At 37.5% G+C, this 19,373-nt stretch overlaps 1 protein-coding gene across 1 annotated transcript in view; it reads left to right on the top strand.

The window, feature by feature from the left end:
- The window catches only part of LOC111870604 (protein FAN), a gene marked incomplete in the record, with an annotated part of 42,113 nt that extends 33,013 nt beyond the window's left edge, over positions 1–9,100 (top strand). The window contains 3 exon segments of the mRNA XM_033753923.1: positions 2,141–2,282; positions 5,839–5,948; positions 7,799–9,100. Coding sequence (XP_033609814.1) covers positions 2,141–2,282; positions 5,839–5,948; positions 7,799–7,899 — 353 coding nt within the window.
- Between the last annotated feature and the right edge of the window lie 10,273 nt (positions 9,101–19,373).

Raw genomic sequence — 19,373 nt, 5'->3', positions numbered from 1 at the left:
AGCCGCGGCGCGCACTTGATTGTACGCACTGTATGTGCTTATATTTCGTGAGCTACCCAGCTTGAATCTTGATCATGGTTTTTCTACTTTCACTGAAGTTTTTCCTTGTTTTCCTCTCTCTCCTCCTGACAACTATTTACTATCATAAATTGACCATGACTGCTTCCTTCCACAGATTATCAATTTCATACCATAATTTGTAATTGTCCCATTTTTGCATGACTGTGTGTAACCACTGCAGTTGATGCAACATTAAATAAATCAAGAACCCCTCAGCCTTCTTTGGTGGAATCTGGCCTTGGAATTTACTTCCATTATTTGTATTGGGATATTAGGGCTCAAAGTCAGAATTGTGGAGCAAGAAGAAACATCCGTTGTAGGTTGACACAGTAAACACACAGTGGCACTATTAAGTGAGCATTCATTGCTGCACAGCAGTAGGTAACTGTCACATGATCACAGCAACATTTATGCATGGAACAATAAAACAGCTGTTGGAGGCAGAATGTTCTGTGGGGTCTGTCCCAAGTCTATATATCAGGAACTGAATTGGAGCTTTGAGGAGCTGAGAAGGTGCAGAGACACTTGCTGCCATGGGTTAGTTTGAAGAAAGTCACCAGCCAGTAAATACATGAATGCAGAAGCTCAGGAATCTATGGCATTGGGAGCTCTTACCAGGCAACCACTGCTGACACGGTAGACTGAGAAGGCCTAGTATGTGCTGTGGCAAATTGTAAAATGCATAAACTAATGAAATGATTATAATTAATTGTAGTTATGAGTTTCAGAAATCCATTAAGTCTGATTACCAAACCAGCCCATGTATGTAGTCTCTTAACACATTACAAGATATTAATCATTACTTGGAGATGAGGGATTGGGATCTAAATAATTAACCCAACATTTCAAAGGAACGCATTTCCTACATGTTTATTAGTTACTTGATTGACACAATCCTGGTACAGACACGCCATACATTTGTGTGTACTACATGTTTCAGGCTGCTTTTGGCCATCTTTGGGTACATAGAACCTTTATAATCACCCTTCCTTCTCTTTGCTCTACCTCCCTGAACTGACCAGTGTTTACTTACTTACTTTCTCACTCATGGAGCTGAGCCCTTCTGGAGGAGCTGCCAATTCTCCAGCTACTCAAGAATTTCCCAGCATTTACACATTGGAAGTGCCTTGTACGGGCATATTGTTTATGATATGAAATGTATTAAATATTAAATATGACAATATTAAAAATACCAGATGCTCCGTATCAGCAGCAGATCAACACATTACTTAGATTTCCTGACAGATGGCAGGTGTTAGTTGTGCCAAGAACTCATCAGACATGCAAGCATTAGTGCCCTGACAGTACTGCATATTCTCAGCAGTGAACTGGAATGAGGAATATCCCAGCATGATGCATCTTGCACTCTTTATCTCAGATCCAGATGTTTATATTGAGCAATTTGCAAATGGTTCCACATTCTGGGACAGAATCATTGCCTTGGATGAAACATGGGCTCATAGATGCTGAAATGGCAGTCAAGCAAATTGTGACACTTGTCTTCCCCATGTCCCAAGAAGCTCAAACAGGAACAGAAACAACTCAAGGCAATGCTGATCTTGGCATATGACCATATGTTTGTTGCACATTGCCGCACAGACAGATGGTGAGTGCATGTGCAGTACTGCACTAACTCCCTTGAACACCAAGTAAGGCAGCACTTAGGGTTACTGGCTGTTAGGCCTGTCTTGCTGTATGACAGTACCCAATGTCATATGGTGCACATCATCCAGTACGTGTTGCACTGCTAGGACTGAGAGCTACTGGATCATTCTCCATGCTCTCCAGACATGAGTCCATTTGTTTACAACCTCTTTCCAAAGATGAAGTAACCCCTGTGAAGACAAATATTCCCATTGTGGAAAGATACATGCTTTTGAACACTCTTTGGGACAATTCAGCAGAACACATGTTGCCAGTGGACTACAGCATTTGCCAGAGGTGGGGCAACATGGGAAGGCTGTATTGTAAGTCTGTAATCAAACCTGTGTATTAATAAAAACAGATTATTTTATATCACTTTGTTACTACTGCTTGTTTAGTGCCCCTTATAAGTTATAAAATTCTTTTATAATTGCAGGACATAATGATACAGTGTATGCAGCAAGCTTTAGTCCAGATGGTAACAAATTGGTGTCATGTGGTAAGGATAAAGCTTTCAAGGTTTTTGACCTGGCCTCTGGGATGCAAGTGTATACCAAGACACTTGATGAAGAATTAAGGTACACTTTATGAAGTCTTTATTTTTGCTGGGTCTCTTGTTTAATTCTCCCATCTGCATTCTTCACCAAGTTCTGTATAAACTTTCCCTGGCTTTGATTTTGTAGTTTTCTGAAATTGTATTGTTTGTTGTTGTATTTTTGTAAAAGATTTATTGCCTTTATACTATTAAATCCTTTTGTGTATTTAGACTAATTGAATATATTATGTGTGCAATCACACACTCTATGCTTATTGACAGAAATTATAAGCTGGATGACATGTTTCACCACCCCAACACCATCCTTGGGCCCAAATGCCAATTACAAACCTGAAAGAGAAAGTGTAACAAAGTTATTTAATTTATGTTTTTATCCACTAGATCTGTTTAGTTAAATAGCAAGAGTATTCCGCTTAGTAAAGGTCAGTCAATACAATATTACATATATAGATTAAAACGCATGACTTACAGTATATAATATAAAACATAATATTATAAAATCACAGAACATATATGTGGGAGTTTGAATGCAGTATGATCTTGCTATGGAAAACTAAACAGTGTAATACACATAGTTGCATATAATTAGGATAAAAACTTAGTTATTGAGTTAGCTGTCTAGCTATTCCATTTGGTAAAGCCGTGCCTGTTGTTAAGTAATTAAGCACTACGCTGTGAAGGCGTATGGGAGAGTGGATGTACAGGTCCACATTTTCTCGATCTCAGCATTAACTGGAGGTGAGTGGTCAGCTTCATGTCCCGGCCACTTTACCCCCTGGAAAGAGCCCCCAGTATCCATTGTATATGAGGTTGGGTTGGCCCTAGAGCTGGTCTGGATGGTGTGGAGAAGAGAAAATTCTTGATCCATTCAAGACTCAAAACTCTGACCCCTCAGTCATCCAGCCTGTAGCTAGTCACTATACCGACTATGCTATCCTGGTTCCGTAGCTTTTCCATTTGATACATCATAATTGAGATTACAGACCCTACCTTATTTTTGTCGACACTGTTATATGTTCATAGATATTCCAAGTAAATCTAATTTTAAAAAGCCTTCAAAACAAGTTTATCTGTTTTTAAGAATACTGTAAATAGCAGAGAAATGCTTCAATAATTATTGGTCAAGTATCTAGCTCCTTTTCATTGACATATTAATGCTATGTCTCAGTCTTCTAGGATAAAACTTTGCATAAGGTATCTTATTTTACTGTCTGTAAATAAATTTCTGTAATATGAACTTGATAGTTCTCTAAATGTTTCCATGAAAATTAGACAGCGTAATTTTTAAACATAGAATCCTTGTAATAAACTTATATATTTTATGAAGTAGAATTGAATCTACAAGGGTAAGTAAATAAGTAAGTTACATATGGATATAGAACTTAAACAAATAAGAGTACTGATTTGAAAAATGCTTTTATTTCTCAACGTAATCTCCCTGTACATTGAGGTAACTGTCCCATCATTTCACAAGCCCCTGAAAACCAGCAGGTTTTTTGTCGGAACCAGGCAGTGACTTCTGTATAGAAAGGTAACTATAGACAGTGTAGCCACTGCTATTGGTTGTTCACATGACATGGCCTACCTCATAATGAATGACAGGTTAGGTTTTCACAAAGTCTGTGCATGATGGGTGCCGCGCATGCTGACCCCACAACACAAAATGCAAAGAATGGGTCTGGCATTACAGCATCTCAATCACTACCACGATGAAGGACACAATATGCTAGCCCAAACTGTCACAGGTGATGAGTCTTGCTCCAAGCGACTTCCATTTGTTCGGCCCTCTTAAACATAATTTTTCGGCTGAAAAATTTCCCAACAATGAAGCTGTATAACGGGAAGTCACCACCTAGTTCCGACAACAGCCCAAAGAATTTTATGCTGCTGGTTTTCAGGGGCTTTTGAAATTATGGGACAAGTGCCTCAATGTACAGGGAGATAATATTGAGAAATAAAAGCATTTTTCAAATAAGTACTTTTATTTGTTTAAGTTCTATATCCATTTGTAACTTGCTAATTGACTTACCTACGTAATACATGAGCACATACATGTACATATACATACACAAACACACACCAGTAGATTCTTAAGTGGTGGTAGTCTTTGTAGGGATTGATTGTTTTGGTACATGTTTGGTGAGTACTGACTTTGAATCCTGACGTTTGTAGCATGTTCTAACTCTTTAATTCTCTCTCCCATGTCTTTTGTGCTTTGCCGTTTATTCAGAGATATATAGATGTGTGCTTATGTCTGTAAAGACTGTGATATTCCCTTCTCCTTTCTTACACACTTTGTAATCAATCATGTCAGTGCCCATTGAATGATGTCAGGCTTCAGCAGTTCACACAAGGCAGTTAAGGGTTTTCACCATGAGAGCCAAGATAGCATGACATTGACATTGGACACTTTTATTAAATATGAGATTATTCTTTATTAAGTAAAACCATTTACTTATTGAACAAATAAAAACTATATGTACAATGATATGAGACTATGGAGACTAAATATCTTCTTTGTCAACATGTGTACGGCAAAATAAAATTGTTACATCTTTGTGGTGCAAGTAAAGTGAAGTTCAAATACTTCTTTAAAATTAATACCTGTATATGCACTATGTGTGCTAAAATTTCAATAAAACAAAAGATTTGATGTTCTCATGACAGTGCCTATGAGGAGCTATTTTCTGAGACTTGATGCTATGTAATTTCATAGATGTTTACTGGTGCTTTTGGAGGAATGTACTGCCTCCATTTTCATGATCAAAAAGTAAGCCCAGCAAATGAACAAGCAAGAAGCACATCAAAGCACATCGAGAAAGATGGGACACATCATTAAAGTGATCATCAAAACAGCAGCATTTTCGAATTTATCAAGAATTTTTGTTTTCCTTCCATCTCTCTTTGATGATATAGAGTAATGTTTTCATTTAAAAATATGAATGTAAAGTAAGTTTTAATTTAGTAAATGTTTATCATATTCATATTATTCATACCCGTCATTAGTTTAACAGAACAGAAGTTTTCAGTATGTCTAATGAAGTTAAAATCTTGAAAGTTATCAATTAATAAATTATTCATTCTGCATCCTGTATCATATTTGATGTATCATGAACCAATGGTACAAAATATAAAGCTCAGAGGAAAAGAAACAGCAAGATTTCTAAATTTAATTGTCGAGGTTCCTACGAGGAAGAAGTACAGGTATAACAGAATACCACTTTTCCGGGTACCATAAAAATACAATAAAGGAAAAATGATAAGAGAAAATGAAAATTTTGTTACAGCAGTATTTGTTGTAATAATATTTTATTATGTATCTACATAATGATTTCTTCTTGTATTGCAGTTACAGGTACACAGTGTACTGCCAAGTTGTCATTTCACAGCTGTTTTTTGAGGGGGTCGGGTTTCAGACAGCATTAATGTAGCTTCCTGTTGTTTGTGTGCTATGTTTTTGGATGAACATTCAACCTGTTTTAGAGAAACACCAGTGCACTTGACAGTCCATTAAAGAACAATCATGATTTGGTGATTTCAAAAGTATTAGAATGTAATACCTTATTTTTCTTTTGCAGGTGCCTTTGTTGGGATGGCTTGACTCTGATACTTGGAGGAAGCTGTGGAAGTCTGTACATATGGGACTTGGTCCAAGTGAAACTACTGAAACAGTTACCAGCTCATGTTGGTATGTAGGTAAAACTAGAAATGTTCACGTATAAGATAGTTATATTATTTAAACAGAATAAAGATAGTTGAGTTTAATTTCAGCTAATCTTACCGAAGAAGTTGTATGGCAGAATGCGGCAGTATCTTCACATACTAGACATATAGGGAACATATTGTGATTTGAACTCCAAGATCAGAATTATCTCAGTTAGAAGAATGTGATATCCTTCCAACCATGACAAATATGCAGTAATAAATTGACCTTTGAGTTCCGTTTTGCTGTGGATGATATACAGATACTGTAATAAGTTAGTGATTCAGAATTAAAAATACTGTAGCCTTTCAAAATGAGAAATATATATTAAAAGAAATCACTTTAAAACTGAGATAGCTTAGTCAGTATAGGGCACAGGCTGTATGACCAGGGTTGAACTTCTGTCAAGGGGCAAGAATTTCTCTCTCTGCCTCCACATTAATCTCTGTGGCCCATCCAGCCCCCCATACAGACAGTACTAGGACTCTTCCCTGGAGGTAAAGAGGCAGCTCCATCTGATGCCAAGATTAAGAATGTGTGGAGCTATCCCCCACTCCAAATACATCTTTACGGCATGATGCTTACTTAAGCTCAGGGACATTTTATCTTTTGCCTCAGGGTATAGTTAATGTGGTAATTAGTTTTTTGAACCACTTGACAGATTTTCATGAAACTTGGCGTGGACATCACGTCTTTGGATGCTTCCTCACTTTTATACATTTTAATTGCATATATATATATGCCACTAACATTGTAAGTAGGAGTTACATTAGTTCCATTTTGTAAAGGGTCATTACATTTCTTTAGCAAGAGACCTTAAAAAATTAAAATTTTTGTTTTGGTAGTGTCTTGTTCATCATAAAGAATTTGAAATTTGGTACGAACATGGATTATAAAAGAATGTATAGCTTTTATATGCTGCATCTCTTATGTGTATGCTAAAAATTGCGAACACAGTAGCAGGACAGAATGTGCGGGATATGTCTGACAGCTCTCTTATAGAAGGACATTGTAATAGTGAAGATTGTGAGTAGAACGGATCACTGAAATATAAATGTATAATTCCTGCTAGTCTCTCAGCATGGCTGGAAGTATTTAAGAAGTTATATATTTATATACAGTATATAATAAATTATTCTCCATTCTGTTTATCATGTTTGTGTACCATTAGACATTTTCTAATTATTCTTCTGAATTGTACTCTTCCCCAGAATGTAGTTAGAATGATGAAGTCAAGGAGGATTTGGGTAGGGCATGTAGCATGTATGGGAAAGAAGAGGATTGCATGCAGAGTTTTCTTGGGAAGGCCAGAAGGGAAGAATCTACTAGGAAGACCTAGACATGTGTGGGAGGATAATATTAAGATAAATCTTAGAAAAGTAGGATTGATGGTGTGGACTGAATTTATGTGGCTCAGAATAGGGACCAATGGCAGGATATTGTGAACATGCTGATGAGCCTTCATGTTTCATAAAATGTTGGGGAATTCTTGAGTAGCTGAGAGACTGTTGGCTTCTTGAACAGGACTTTGCTCCATGGAGCTGCTTGGTTAGTTGGTTGTTTGGTTATTTGGTGGGCGGATAGTTTTCCTGAAACTTTGTCATCGGCTGCCAGCACAATAATAGTCGGAATACTCATGTTCATTCTTCAGACTGAGGAACAAATCTGTTATGTGTTCTGGGGTTCTTTTATAGCAGCTCATGCCAGCTTTAGATATAAACACACTGTAAAAACATCTGACAAGTTTAGAGAAGTGGAACATGTGTTTTACTGTGACATTTGATTTTATTCATTTATGTTGAAAAACTCTTTAATTGTCATGTCTCTTCAAACAGGAGCAGTGACTGCAGTTGCTGTGTCTGATGATGGCACTCTGGTTGTATCAGGTGGTGAAGATCGTTGTGTTATAATCTGGGAGCCATCCTCTGAGAGCTGAACTGCATGTAACTTCTACCTGAAGCAGTATTGATATGCAAGCAATTTATAAACTTGAAGAGTTATGTGCTTTGTTATTGAACATTGTCTTCCTGTTGTCATAAATTGGTGATATATTATTAGTAAAGTAACAGCACTTCTCAGGAGGTCTTCTTTTAGTATCGGGCTTAAAACTGTGCGTGCATAGCATCACCTTTTTATTGCATAGTACATGAAATGAAATGAAGTATGTTCAGTACACATTTAAAGATATAATAAGTGAAGTGCATGAAAAGAAATTAAACATGTGGAAGATGTCAACAGTCAAAAATCTTAAAAGACTGGAGATTAGTGGAATTTTATACTTAATGGGAACATTTCCCCATTGATATCATTGAGAAATTTAAAATATTAATACAAGACTCTTATTTGCCATAGGCTACCTAATTGCAGAAAAGGTCATTCCTTGCCAAAATAAATAAGAATATAACTCAAAATGGGATTGTTTGGACAAGAGAATAAGTTCATATAAGGATTTATTACAATAAATGAGAATAAAACTCGTGTATACTCAGGCAGCAGTGTCTTTGTTAATGTGGGACAGCTTATGAGCTGAGGTGTACTAATTAAGGAACTGTCTGGAGAGGGTCTGTAGTCAGTTCTAAGTATTGTGTTGCTCAAGAAGTAATGATATTGACCATATCAGTGAAGAGTTCGTGACAGTCCTGACAGAAAGATCAAAATGTACCAAATTGTACAAATTGTAAACTCCAATTTAATATGTTTGTGTTTATTTCTTAATATGGAAATTTCTCACCAACCATAATTCACTATACATGCATTTAAAGTATTTGTGATTTCCCATTTGTGTCTAGGATTGTAAACATGTACTTGATTTTATATAGCCTTTGTGGTCAGACAAAGTGTATCTCTTTTTATTTAAAAAATTGAGGAAATCAATTAGGATCTCCTTCAAAATAGTTCCCTTCTGAGCTGTATACGATGCTGCCAACGTTCAAAGCAATTCTGCAGATCACTTTCTGAAAGGCTGTTGAGGATCTCTGTCGTTTTTGCTTTCACATCTTCTACTGGCAAAAAATGGGTTCCTTTGAGCACTGACTTGATTTTTGGGAAGATATAGAAGTCGCAGGGAGCCAAGTCTGGCGAATAAGGTGGGTACTTGAGCACAATGATGTTGTGAAATGATAGTTTGGAGAAGAAAACTGAAGTACTCTTGAGAAAATCCTGCTCCAATTCCACTTTGTCAACCAGAAAGCCCAAATGGACTGTGCCGAGGCTCAATTCAGGTCCCTGCAGTGAGAAACCAGCATCTAACAACCGGAGATATGGCATGGCCATGGATTCACGAAGGAGTATTTGCAGCATGAAATTGCATAATTACATTGTTCATTGCTGTTGTTACAATAAATATTTTAAGAAAAATTTGTGAGCATTATTGTACATGTAAGGTATATTTCATATCTGCCTCATGCAAACATACTAACTTTTCAGGTCAAAAGTAAACGTTTATATAACCGCAGTATAACCTCAGAGATATAGTAAATTAATTCTACTACAGAACTGTTAGTATATAGCTTATGTACTTCTGTTTTAAGCAAAAAGACCATATTGTAGAAAACATGGCAAAATATTTTGTACTGTGCTGTATAACAGTACAGATGTTGACTAAATCCATGTGCCAGGTCTTGAGTTCCTTAGTCAGTGTTCCTCAGACATTAAACAGAGCATCAGAATAAATGTTAATCAAATTTTCTGTGCAGTAATATTTTAAACAATACTTATATCAACTGAAATGTGCATATTTCAGCTGTTGATTTATTTGGAATGCTTGATATAAATATTAATATATATTAAAAAAAGTAACAGCCCAGAAAGTTGTTAAAGCTGCTCTGTTTGATTCAGGTGCCTGCCAAGACAAAAGTGAAAGCAGCCCTCCAGTGAAAATATATTTTAGAGACCTGCTTTAATGTTATAAAACCTAATTCTAAAACCACTTGGCTTTCATGAGACCCTATCAAGAGATCTCAAAAAGACTGATCCAGTAACACATGTGATATGCCCTTCAAAGTAGTAGTCTTGCAAATGAATAATCTGATTCCAGTGTCCTTCAATATCCAGAAGCATGCCTGGCACTCTTCTTTCAGTATCCTCCTTAGTATCAAAGCTTCTGCAATTAAATTTAGATTTGAATTTAGAAAAGAAGAAGAAATCCCAGGGAGTCAAAGCATGTGACAAGGGATGATGTGGTGCCATTGAAAGTCACCTCTTGCTAGTTATGTCACTACAGACAAAGCATTGTGGGGATGCGTATTGTTGTGATGGAGCCACGTGTCATTTTCACAGGTTCCTTGGTATTTCCTTCTCATGTAATATCCAAGTCTGCTAGAACCTCTCAGTAGAATGCCATGTTCAGGAAGGTACTCTAGGTGAATTAGTCCTTTTTTGCTAATAAATGCAAAATGACTTGGATATTTCATCATGTCTGCCATGCCATTATTAACTGGGACTCGTGTACTGGTAGAATTTGTGTTTAGTTTCCAGATCACAGGTCCAAGGTTTATCACCAGTTATGATATTTTAAAGAAAATTTGTAGTTCATCCACAGCATGAAAATAGACACTGAGGCGCACTGTCATGTAATGCTGTTGTTCTTGAGCGTTGGCCATTCTGGAGTGGAACCCAGTACATGTCCTTGTATAATACATGTATAAAGCCCCTCATACACACACAGTTTGGCCTTCCAATCGACCTTACAGGCAAAACTTTCAGTTTTCCCTCTCCCATTCCTTCCCCATACACGTGCAGATAAACCGGCAGGCTTCATGCCACGGTCACAGTCTTCCAGCCTCTATTGCTGAATCACACACGTCACGTGCTACAGTCCTGCAGGTAGAACTGACGGACTGACGGGTTTCCTACAGGCCAACAGTCCAAACGATTGGCCAGCCGGCCGGCCGCACCACACACATCAGTTTTGCCTTTCAGTCTTCCAACTGTGCAGGCCAAACAGGAGGCCAAACTGTGTGTGTGTATGGGGGCCCTAACTCTTGACTAAGTAGAGGTAGCAAAGTGGGATTACATGTACAAGATTGCTAATACATAACGTTGTTGCCACCTCATCCATACCTTTCAAATATTCAAGATGCTTCAACAAATATCAGTTTCAAAACCTTTTTATGCCCTCATAGTGTAGTAGAACAACTTGTCACAACAACTGTGAAAAATATATTCCTCTGACTCTCTTAACATATACTTTGTCCCAATCTGTGATAATCATTCTTACTTTTCATATTCTTGTACACATAAAAGAAACTGATAGGTCATGTTTCTCATAAAGAAATAGGTAATTTTGTTGGTAATTATTTACAATCATTGTTAAATATATTATGCTTGGCAGATGGAGGTGAAGATATTCTTAAACAATGTATGCCTGTATGTTGGATTTTCACTTTCAGTCTTACTCAAGTGATTGAACTGGAGGGAAATTTTTTTTTTCTGCATTTATATATAGTATATTTGCCTAGGCATACTTACTAATATGGGTGATGAGTTCAGTGTATGAAGTCACAGTTAAGATAAAGTGCAAACTAAAATGTTTGAGTGTCCACATAGTCGTGATTGACATCAGAAGATGAAAGATTTTTGTATAGATTCTGGGTGTTGCTGAGAGACTCTTGCCATAATTCATAAATAGGTAAGATTTGAATTTATTGTGGCAGTGACTGAAGATTGCTGTCAAGGATGTGATGGTGTGTAGTCTGGTAGACGTTTATCAGTGAGAGGAGTGCACTGCCTCCATTCCATGGTCAGCTTTCTCTTCTACCATGAATACAGTATGCTTTAAGGCTAATTTTAACTGTTCTTTCCAAAAGTGGTCAATTGTATTTTCCATAATAAGAGAAGGGGTAACAAAGTAAAAGTCTAGAGAGACAGTAATTCAGTGAGTTTAAACAAAATGTATGTCTTTCTTCATGAGTAGTATCTTGAATGACATGTTTATTTCCAAGAATTAAAACCTATGGACCAGATTGTTTTGAAAAGTACTGGTGAATATGGGACAGAAAATGCTTCCTTCTGGTGATAAAATATATGGACCATGTTAGATGGCACTGTGTCAACTGGTAGGGAATAAATGACCAGTTAAGCACTCACATTTTTCTTTTTTCATAGAAATTTATCCCATCCATGATTGTCCATAAGAATGATGCATCATAAGACACAGTATATACACAATTAAAACATAAGAATGACTCCCATAGTGGATGAATGGCATTACACACGAGTTTGATGTACGACATGTAAGATGATAGATCTTAACAAGTTTTAATATATAAATTTTATTACTGAACAATGACGAACACACATTTTATATCATTTTATAAATGGACACTTGATGACAGGCAGTGCAATGGTTTAACGTGATTGATACGCCTGAGGATGGCAGAATGATGCCAAAACATGTAGTGTGAAGTGACAAGTGAAATTGTATGCACTAAAAGACGGTAAATATATACACATTATGAATACAAATCAGTGCAACAGGACGCTAAAATACAATAATAGTAAAATTGATTTAACAATGTCATTAACAGTACTGAATTGGTGATTATGTAAATAATTTGACATATGCTAATTCAATACCATCCATGCTGAATGATTCTGGAGTGTTGTACAATGGTAAATGTTTACAAAGGATGCTGTATTTGATATGATAATTTTAATCAGATGTCAGTAATAATAACATGGAAGCCATGCAAGAAATCAACTTTCTTATATATTTTAAGAATGTAAATTGTGAGTTACAAATAGGAAAGAATACATGAAAAGATGAATTCTGTTTGGAATACCTTGTTGTATGTTTGAAGTAATGAGTATGATGATGATTATGATAATTCACTAGTAAGTTCTGGTTGTTTACCTTTCAAAAAACAACAAAATTGTCCACCTTTGTTATGTCCTATAACAAATAGGATTTCATAATGATACATATTCCTAGATTCAATAAGAATATTTAGTTCGTTATGTACAGAAAGCACTATTATTTTTGGTATGTCAGTGTTTGAGGTCTTGCCACAGCTGAGATGGTTATAATGCTGGCTTGTCATGAGGGAACCCGGAGTACTATAAGTCATGGGTGGCAATATCATATTTTTTTTGTGGCTGAAGTAGTATTGGAACAGATTTTCCTCAGAATTTCTTCGGTTTTCCCCAGCTAATCATCGCCACTGTCTTCGCCGACTGAAACACTGGGGTTGTTGGTTTGAATCCCACTTGAGGCATGGATGTTTTCTGCGTTTATTTTGTTTATGTCGTCCTCTATAGGTAGCAGCCTTGTGGCAGGCTGATCTCCCACCCAAGGAGTCTTATCAACTATCTATATGATTAAGAAACTGTAAGACAGAAGCCAATTTTCATCATGGACTGTAGTGTCCACAGATTATTGTTTTCGTTGTTGTTGTTGTTGTTGTTATTATTATTATTATCATCATCATCATCTCTTGTCACAGGTTTATTTCCTGTTATTCCTTTTCTTGAACCAGTGATGCACTTCACCACTCAGGCTTCAAGCTTCGCACTGTAGCACTTTCCGTAGTATGTGTGATGTTCCCAGGATAGCTGTTTCTTGCAGTGAATCTATGGAGTGCTTTCCAGGAATTAGTTCCAAATATTTTCTCAACCCTCTCATGACTGTACCTGTGGCTCCAATAATTACTGGTATCACAAAACATTTCATGTTCCACATTCGCTGAATTTCGATGCTTAAATTTTATTTTAATTTATTATTATTATTATTATTATTATTAATCATCTACAATTGCTACCATACTCATTCATCTCTGCCCCTGAAGTATGTGATAGCCTTGAACAAGCAATACATAATTATATCCTTGGTCTTTAAATTAGGGGCTTCATCTTTGGCCTGACACTTGGCTGGTTACGGTTTAGAGAAGTTAAGTATGTGTTATTGTTGTTGCATATGTGGAAGCGAGAGTACTTTTATAATTGTGTACTGTATTTTGTATTCCTTGGGCATCTTAAATATTCTTTCCAAGCTGTGGACTGCTCACAACCAATGTGTAGACTAAACGTGTGTGTGGTCTCCTCCCCTTCCACACATGTGAGAAGGCAGAACCCAGACTGACTGGGGTACAAGGGCAGACTGCAGCTTGGAGGTGAAGACGAGACACAGAGAGTTGGATTCCAGTTGTCACAAGGGCTAGACGAGCAGGACTGCGGCCTCACCCCTTGTAGGGAATATTTAAAATGCCCGCCTAATTCTACTTCATCCACCTTTCATTACTCTTACAATATAGCACTGTTACATCCAATTGCTTGTTGTTGTCTGTTCTCTTAATCCCACCCCCATACATCGAATTGCTCACCGCTCAGCGAACCTGAGTATCCCTGAAATACTGGGATACAGCACTGTGAACACAAAGTCGAATCTTGCCTTGAGGGAAAACAAGTTAGCAAGTGAATATATTGGTGATAAAAGTGTGCACTTAATGTGCAACATATTTGATGTGTCTAATTGTGATTTTCACATATCGTTAATAATATTTGTACAGTTTTATTTCAGTGTGCTGTTTTTAATTTTTGTACAGCTTTTCATGTGTTTTATTGAGAATTTTTGAAAGGTTTATTATGTATTCCATACTGCTGTTAAAAGTGTAATGCTTGAAAATGATTTCTCATGCCACATTAATATAAGCTAATAACAGAACTTGGCAAGTATGTGACTCATGATGTATCTTCGTCCAGTGAACCATAATATGGTAAATTCATCCAGAAGTGCTCATTATAAAAATATGGAAGAGGGAAATTAATATTATTTAAAGGGAAAATTTATTCTTGTTTTTTGGAAATAAGATACGTGTTACATAGTTTTAAGATTAAATCATTTTTATGAAAGCAAATTTGTAAGATGTCATAAATTGCATGAAACATATATGTTCCTGTATTTTAAGCATATAAAACCCAAATTTCATCACTTGACTACCTTGCAAATATTTATGATTCCCTAATCAGTATGACATTCTGTTCAGACCCTTGTCCATGCAGGCTTTCTTCTTGGCTTGTATTATTGAGAAGGCTGGGGAAAATGGCGTTATGACGAACTTAATCTGTACTGTTCACCAAATATTATTCGGGTTACAATTGAAAAGGATGAGATGGGTGGGACAAAAAATACAGAATTTTAGTCAGAAAACCCGAAAAGAAAATAAATGCTTGAAAGGCTTCCGAAAGGAAGGGAAAATAATATTTAATATATATAGTACACATTTGCATTGTGATGTGCCAGTCAAAAAATTACAGCAGTATGCTGTTTAAATTAATCTGTGAATAATGTATGACATACACGAATGAAAGAAGAAGCTGAGCGAAATTCAAAATGCATTTGCTCTCGGAGAGAAACATTTTAATCTTGGATGTTGGTAGAAGACCATAACTTGATGTATGTAATCTTGAACCACTACAACTGAACTTCGCGACTGCTACAATTCAACTGACTTAGGTGGTTGCTACATTTTTAATTGACTCCTAAGTCCAAGTCCAAGTCACATTGCGACATTGCGACTGACTGCCCGTTAGTCTGTCTGTCTTGCTGTCGATCCCCGGCTGGGGCTCATGACCAGATTTTTCTTTCTTTCTTTTTTCTTATATGAAAGTTACTGTCCTGTTAATTTTGGCCGTCCTCTCTGACCAGAGGTCGTGTCTGTCATTTGTCAGTCATAGTCCATATTAGTATGTCCATTGTCAGTATTTACATATATGTACAAATTTAATCTTAATTCCCATTTCTATGTAAAATATATACAAGGCCTCTGTCAATCCAGGTTCAGTACAGCAGATTATGCCCTATTTCTAGTAGTATTTGCTACCACGGCAGTCTAGTCACTTCAACGGTCGTGTGCCTGACCGCAACCANAGTTTAAGCCTCTTATACTTTCTGTGTCGGGCTTCGCCTTGTCCGATGTTGCGAACATTCTCATTATCATGATTTTGTATGACTTCTGCTTGTTGCCTGCATAATTTTGTTATGTAATCATATACGTACGGGATTTTGAATGCCATGTGCAAATCGCGGACCGGTGTGCGCCTTGGAAAATTGCCAATCGTGCGGAGAACCTTGTTTTGCAGGCGCTGCAATTTCACTAGATGAGTGTCTGCCGCAAACTCCCAGGCGGGACTAGCATAAGTCATTACGGATCTAATAAGAGTAGCTTTATGGAGGGTCAGTTTAATGTTAGCGCTCAATCGCTCACTTTTGAATAGGGAATATACTCTAATGAATGTTCTGAAGGCGTGTGTGTGTGGTTATTCAGTAAGTTGAAAAGTGACTGAAATATAATGACTTCTCAGTTGCTGTGATAATGGAGTGGAGAAGTAGAGCAGATAATGTAAACAATGGATAATCAAAAAAACTGGAGATACCCACTGTTCATGCTGCTTTTAACCTTGAAAACCACCTAATAATTTTTGCTTTACTGCTATTCAGTAAACAAGGGAGACATAAATTTTGAATAGAAGAAAGCAACCTTTGTTCAGTAGTATGGAACGCTGATAATAAAAAGCAATAACATGAGAAAATATAAATTTTGAAAAGAGTGAGGTGATGCATAGCCTATTGCATATTGCTGTATTACTGAAACAGATGTAATGGGCAGTACTAACATCATCACAGGAGGCCGTAATAGTAACTAAGTTGTTTTAGAAGTCCCGTCATTAATCAGCAAAAGAGATGATGACATGCAGATAATTAAAAGAATCTGCCATTGTAAGAAATGGCCAGCACTGTAAAAGGAGTGAAGTAAGAGGTAATATTTTAAAGCTGGCTTATCTACTTTGTATTATCCATGATTTATGCTAACCGTCTTACAGTGCATACACTTTTTCACCTTACTCTTCACTTTTACACCACATGTTTCGGCACTAATGTGCCATCTTCAGGTGTGTCTCTATCCACGTCAAACTACTGCACTGCATGCCATGATGTCTTCATTATAAAATGACTAAAATCTGTATTCGGCATATATGACGCTATATATATATTTCTGTAGGATTAATTTTAATATCAACTGCCCACCTATATCTATGTCTTCCTAGCAGTCTCTTCGGGTTTTCCTACCAATATCCTGTATGATTCATCTTCTCTCCCATTCATGGTGCATGCCCTTACCATCCCATTCTTGACTTGATCATTCTACTTAAAATTGGCATAAAGTACAAGTTATGAAGCTCCTCATTATTCAGTTTTCCTCAGCCCCCTAGTATTTCATCCTTGTTACTTCCCACTATGGAGCTGAGCCCTTCTTGAGGAGCCGCCAATTCTGCAGCTACTCAAGAATTTCGCAGCATTTTATGGAACCGGAAGGTTCATTACCGAGTTCACAATAGCTCTCCACTGGCCCCTATCCTGAGCCAGATCAGTCCATTTCATACCATACCATCGTATCTCTCTAAGATCCATTTTAATATTGTCCACCCATCTACGTCTTGGTCTTCCTAGTGGTCTCTTTCCGTATGGCTTTCCCAATAATATCCTGTCCTGCCCAACTCACCCTCCTTGACTTGATCATTCGAATTATACTTTGTGAAGATCACAAGTTATGAAGCTCCTCATTATGCCGTTTTCTTCAACCTCCTGTCATTTCATCTCTCTTCAGTCTAAACAGTCTCCTCAACACCCTGTTCTCAAACACCCCCAGTCCTCCCTTAATGTTAGACACCAAGTTTCACACCCATACAGAAACTCAGGCAAAATTATAGTTTTGTACATTAAAACTTTTATGTTTGTAGACAGCAAATGAGAAGACAAAAGGTTCTGAACAGAATGGTCAGAAGGTCCTGTCTGAAGGAGGCGGGTGTAGTGGCATTGGTGCCTTCTTTATTCACTCGTTTCTCTCGTCTCGGTCGATCACTTTCTGGGAGATAATTCTGGCGGTATCCCTTTCGGCAGTGTCTTATAAGATGGCCAACTCCCCCAAACTGCCAGCAAACAAACCTTTCTGCCCTGCTGTACTTGGACCCTGGCCTCATTAGTTTCTTGATTGGCGCCATTTTTTCCTTATTGACCTCCATCGTCTCTCGGTTGTCTTCTGTCTTTGCATTCATCTCTTCTTGATTGTCGTTTATTGGGACCCTCAGGTTTTTAGGCCGGCCCCTATTTCGTCTGATGTTTGTTCCTGAAGGGCATGAAATTCCCGTATGGCGGCCGAGTTATGGTCGGTCGGTTAAATTGCTGCTGGCTCTCGCCGGCACTGTCGTTCCTGGCTTCAGTCTCGTCCAGACCCATGACCAAGAATTTTGTTCTCTCCTAGGCATATACGTGTTTCGAAATGGGGCCTGCTCTTCAACGAAGGAAGAGGTCGGTCGGTCTATGTAGACACTACGTTTGTTGAACCGTACTTTCAGCATGAGTATATACGCATTGTCACGGCGTCAAGGTCACATTTTGTCACTGTACTATACTCAGTAATATTTAAACATACATATATTTTCTGTCTTCAGTCTCGTCCAGACCCATGACCAAGAATTTTGTTCTCTCCTAGGCATATACGTGTTTCGAAATGGGGCCTGCTCTTCAACGAAGGAAGAGGTCGGTCGGTCTATGTAGACACTACGTTTGTTGAACCGTACTTTCAGCATGAGTATATACGCATTGTCACGGCGTCAAGGTCACATTTTGTCACTGTACTATACTCAGTAATATTTAAACAAGATTTACAGAGTTTTTTTTTTGTCAATGCAGCCTTTTGCAGCAGGTATGTCTTAGTTTATTTAATTACTCTGTAACTGCAGTTAGCTGAACGGTCGTAGGCCTGACCGCTGCCAAATTTAAGCCTCTTATACTTCTTATGCATGGCTTCTCCTTGTCTACTACGACGTACATTTGGATTTACTTGGTTTAGGATTACTTCTGCCTGTGTCCTGGGCCATTTAATTATGTAGTCATATACGTAAGGAATTTTGAAAGCCACGTGCAATTCGTGGACTAGTGTGCATCTGTCATGATATCAAACAACGCGATATACTCTGTTCTGCAGGGGCTTCAGTTTCAATAGGTGAGCACTCTCCACATGTTTCGGGGTGGGACAAGCATAAGTCATAACTGACCNTTCTGCCTGTGTCCTGGGCCATTTAATTATGTAGTCATATACGTAACGTAACGTCATAACTGAAATTATCAAAGATTTGTAAAGCATAAGTTTAATATTTGTACTTAAACGCGCACTTCTGAATAGAGAATAGGGTCTTACGTACGTGCTTATGGCCTTGGCTACAGTCCTTTCTATATGGTGTTTCCAGGTAATTCATTCTCCTGTCGAAAGTGATACGCAGATACGTTACATTATCTACAAATGGAATGTCTCGTTCGTTTAGTTGTAGTACGTCGTTAGGGTCTCTAAATTTTCTGCAGAAATAGATCGATAGTGTGTCCCCTTCATTGATCTTTATGTTCCAGCACTCACA

Source organism: Cryptotermes secundus, unplaced genomic scaffold, assembly GCF_002891405.2.
Source record: "Cryptotermes secundus unplaced genomic scaffold, Csec_1.0 scaffold363, whole genome shotgun sequence".
Lineage (NCBI taxonomy): Eukaryota > Metazoa > Arthropoda > Insecta > Blattodea > Kalotermitidae > Cryptotermes > Cryptotermes secundus.
This window is presented reverse-complemented; position numbering and strand designations above follow the sequence as displayed.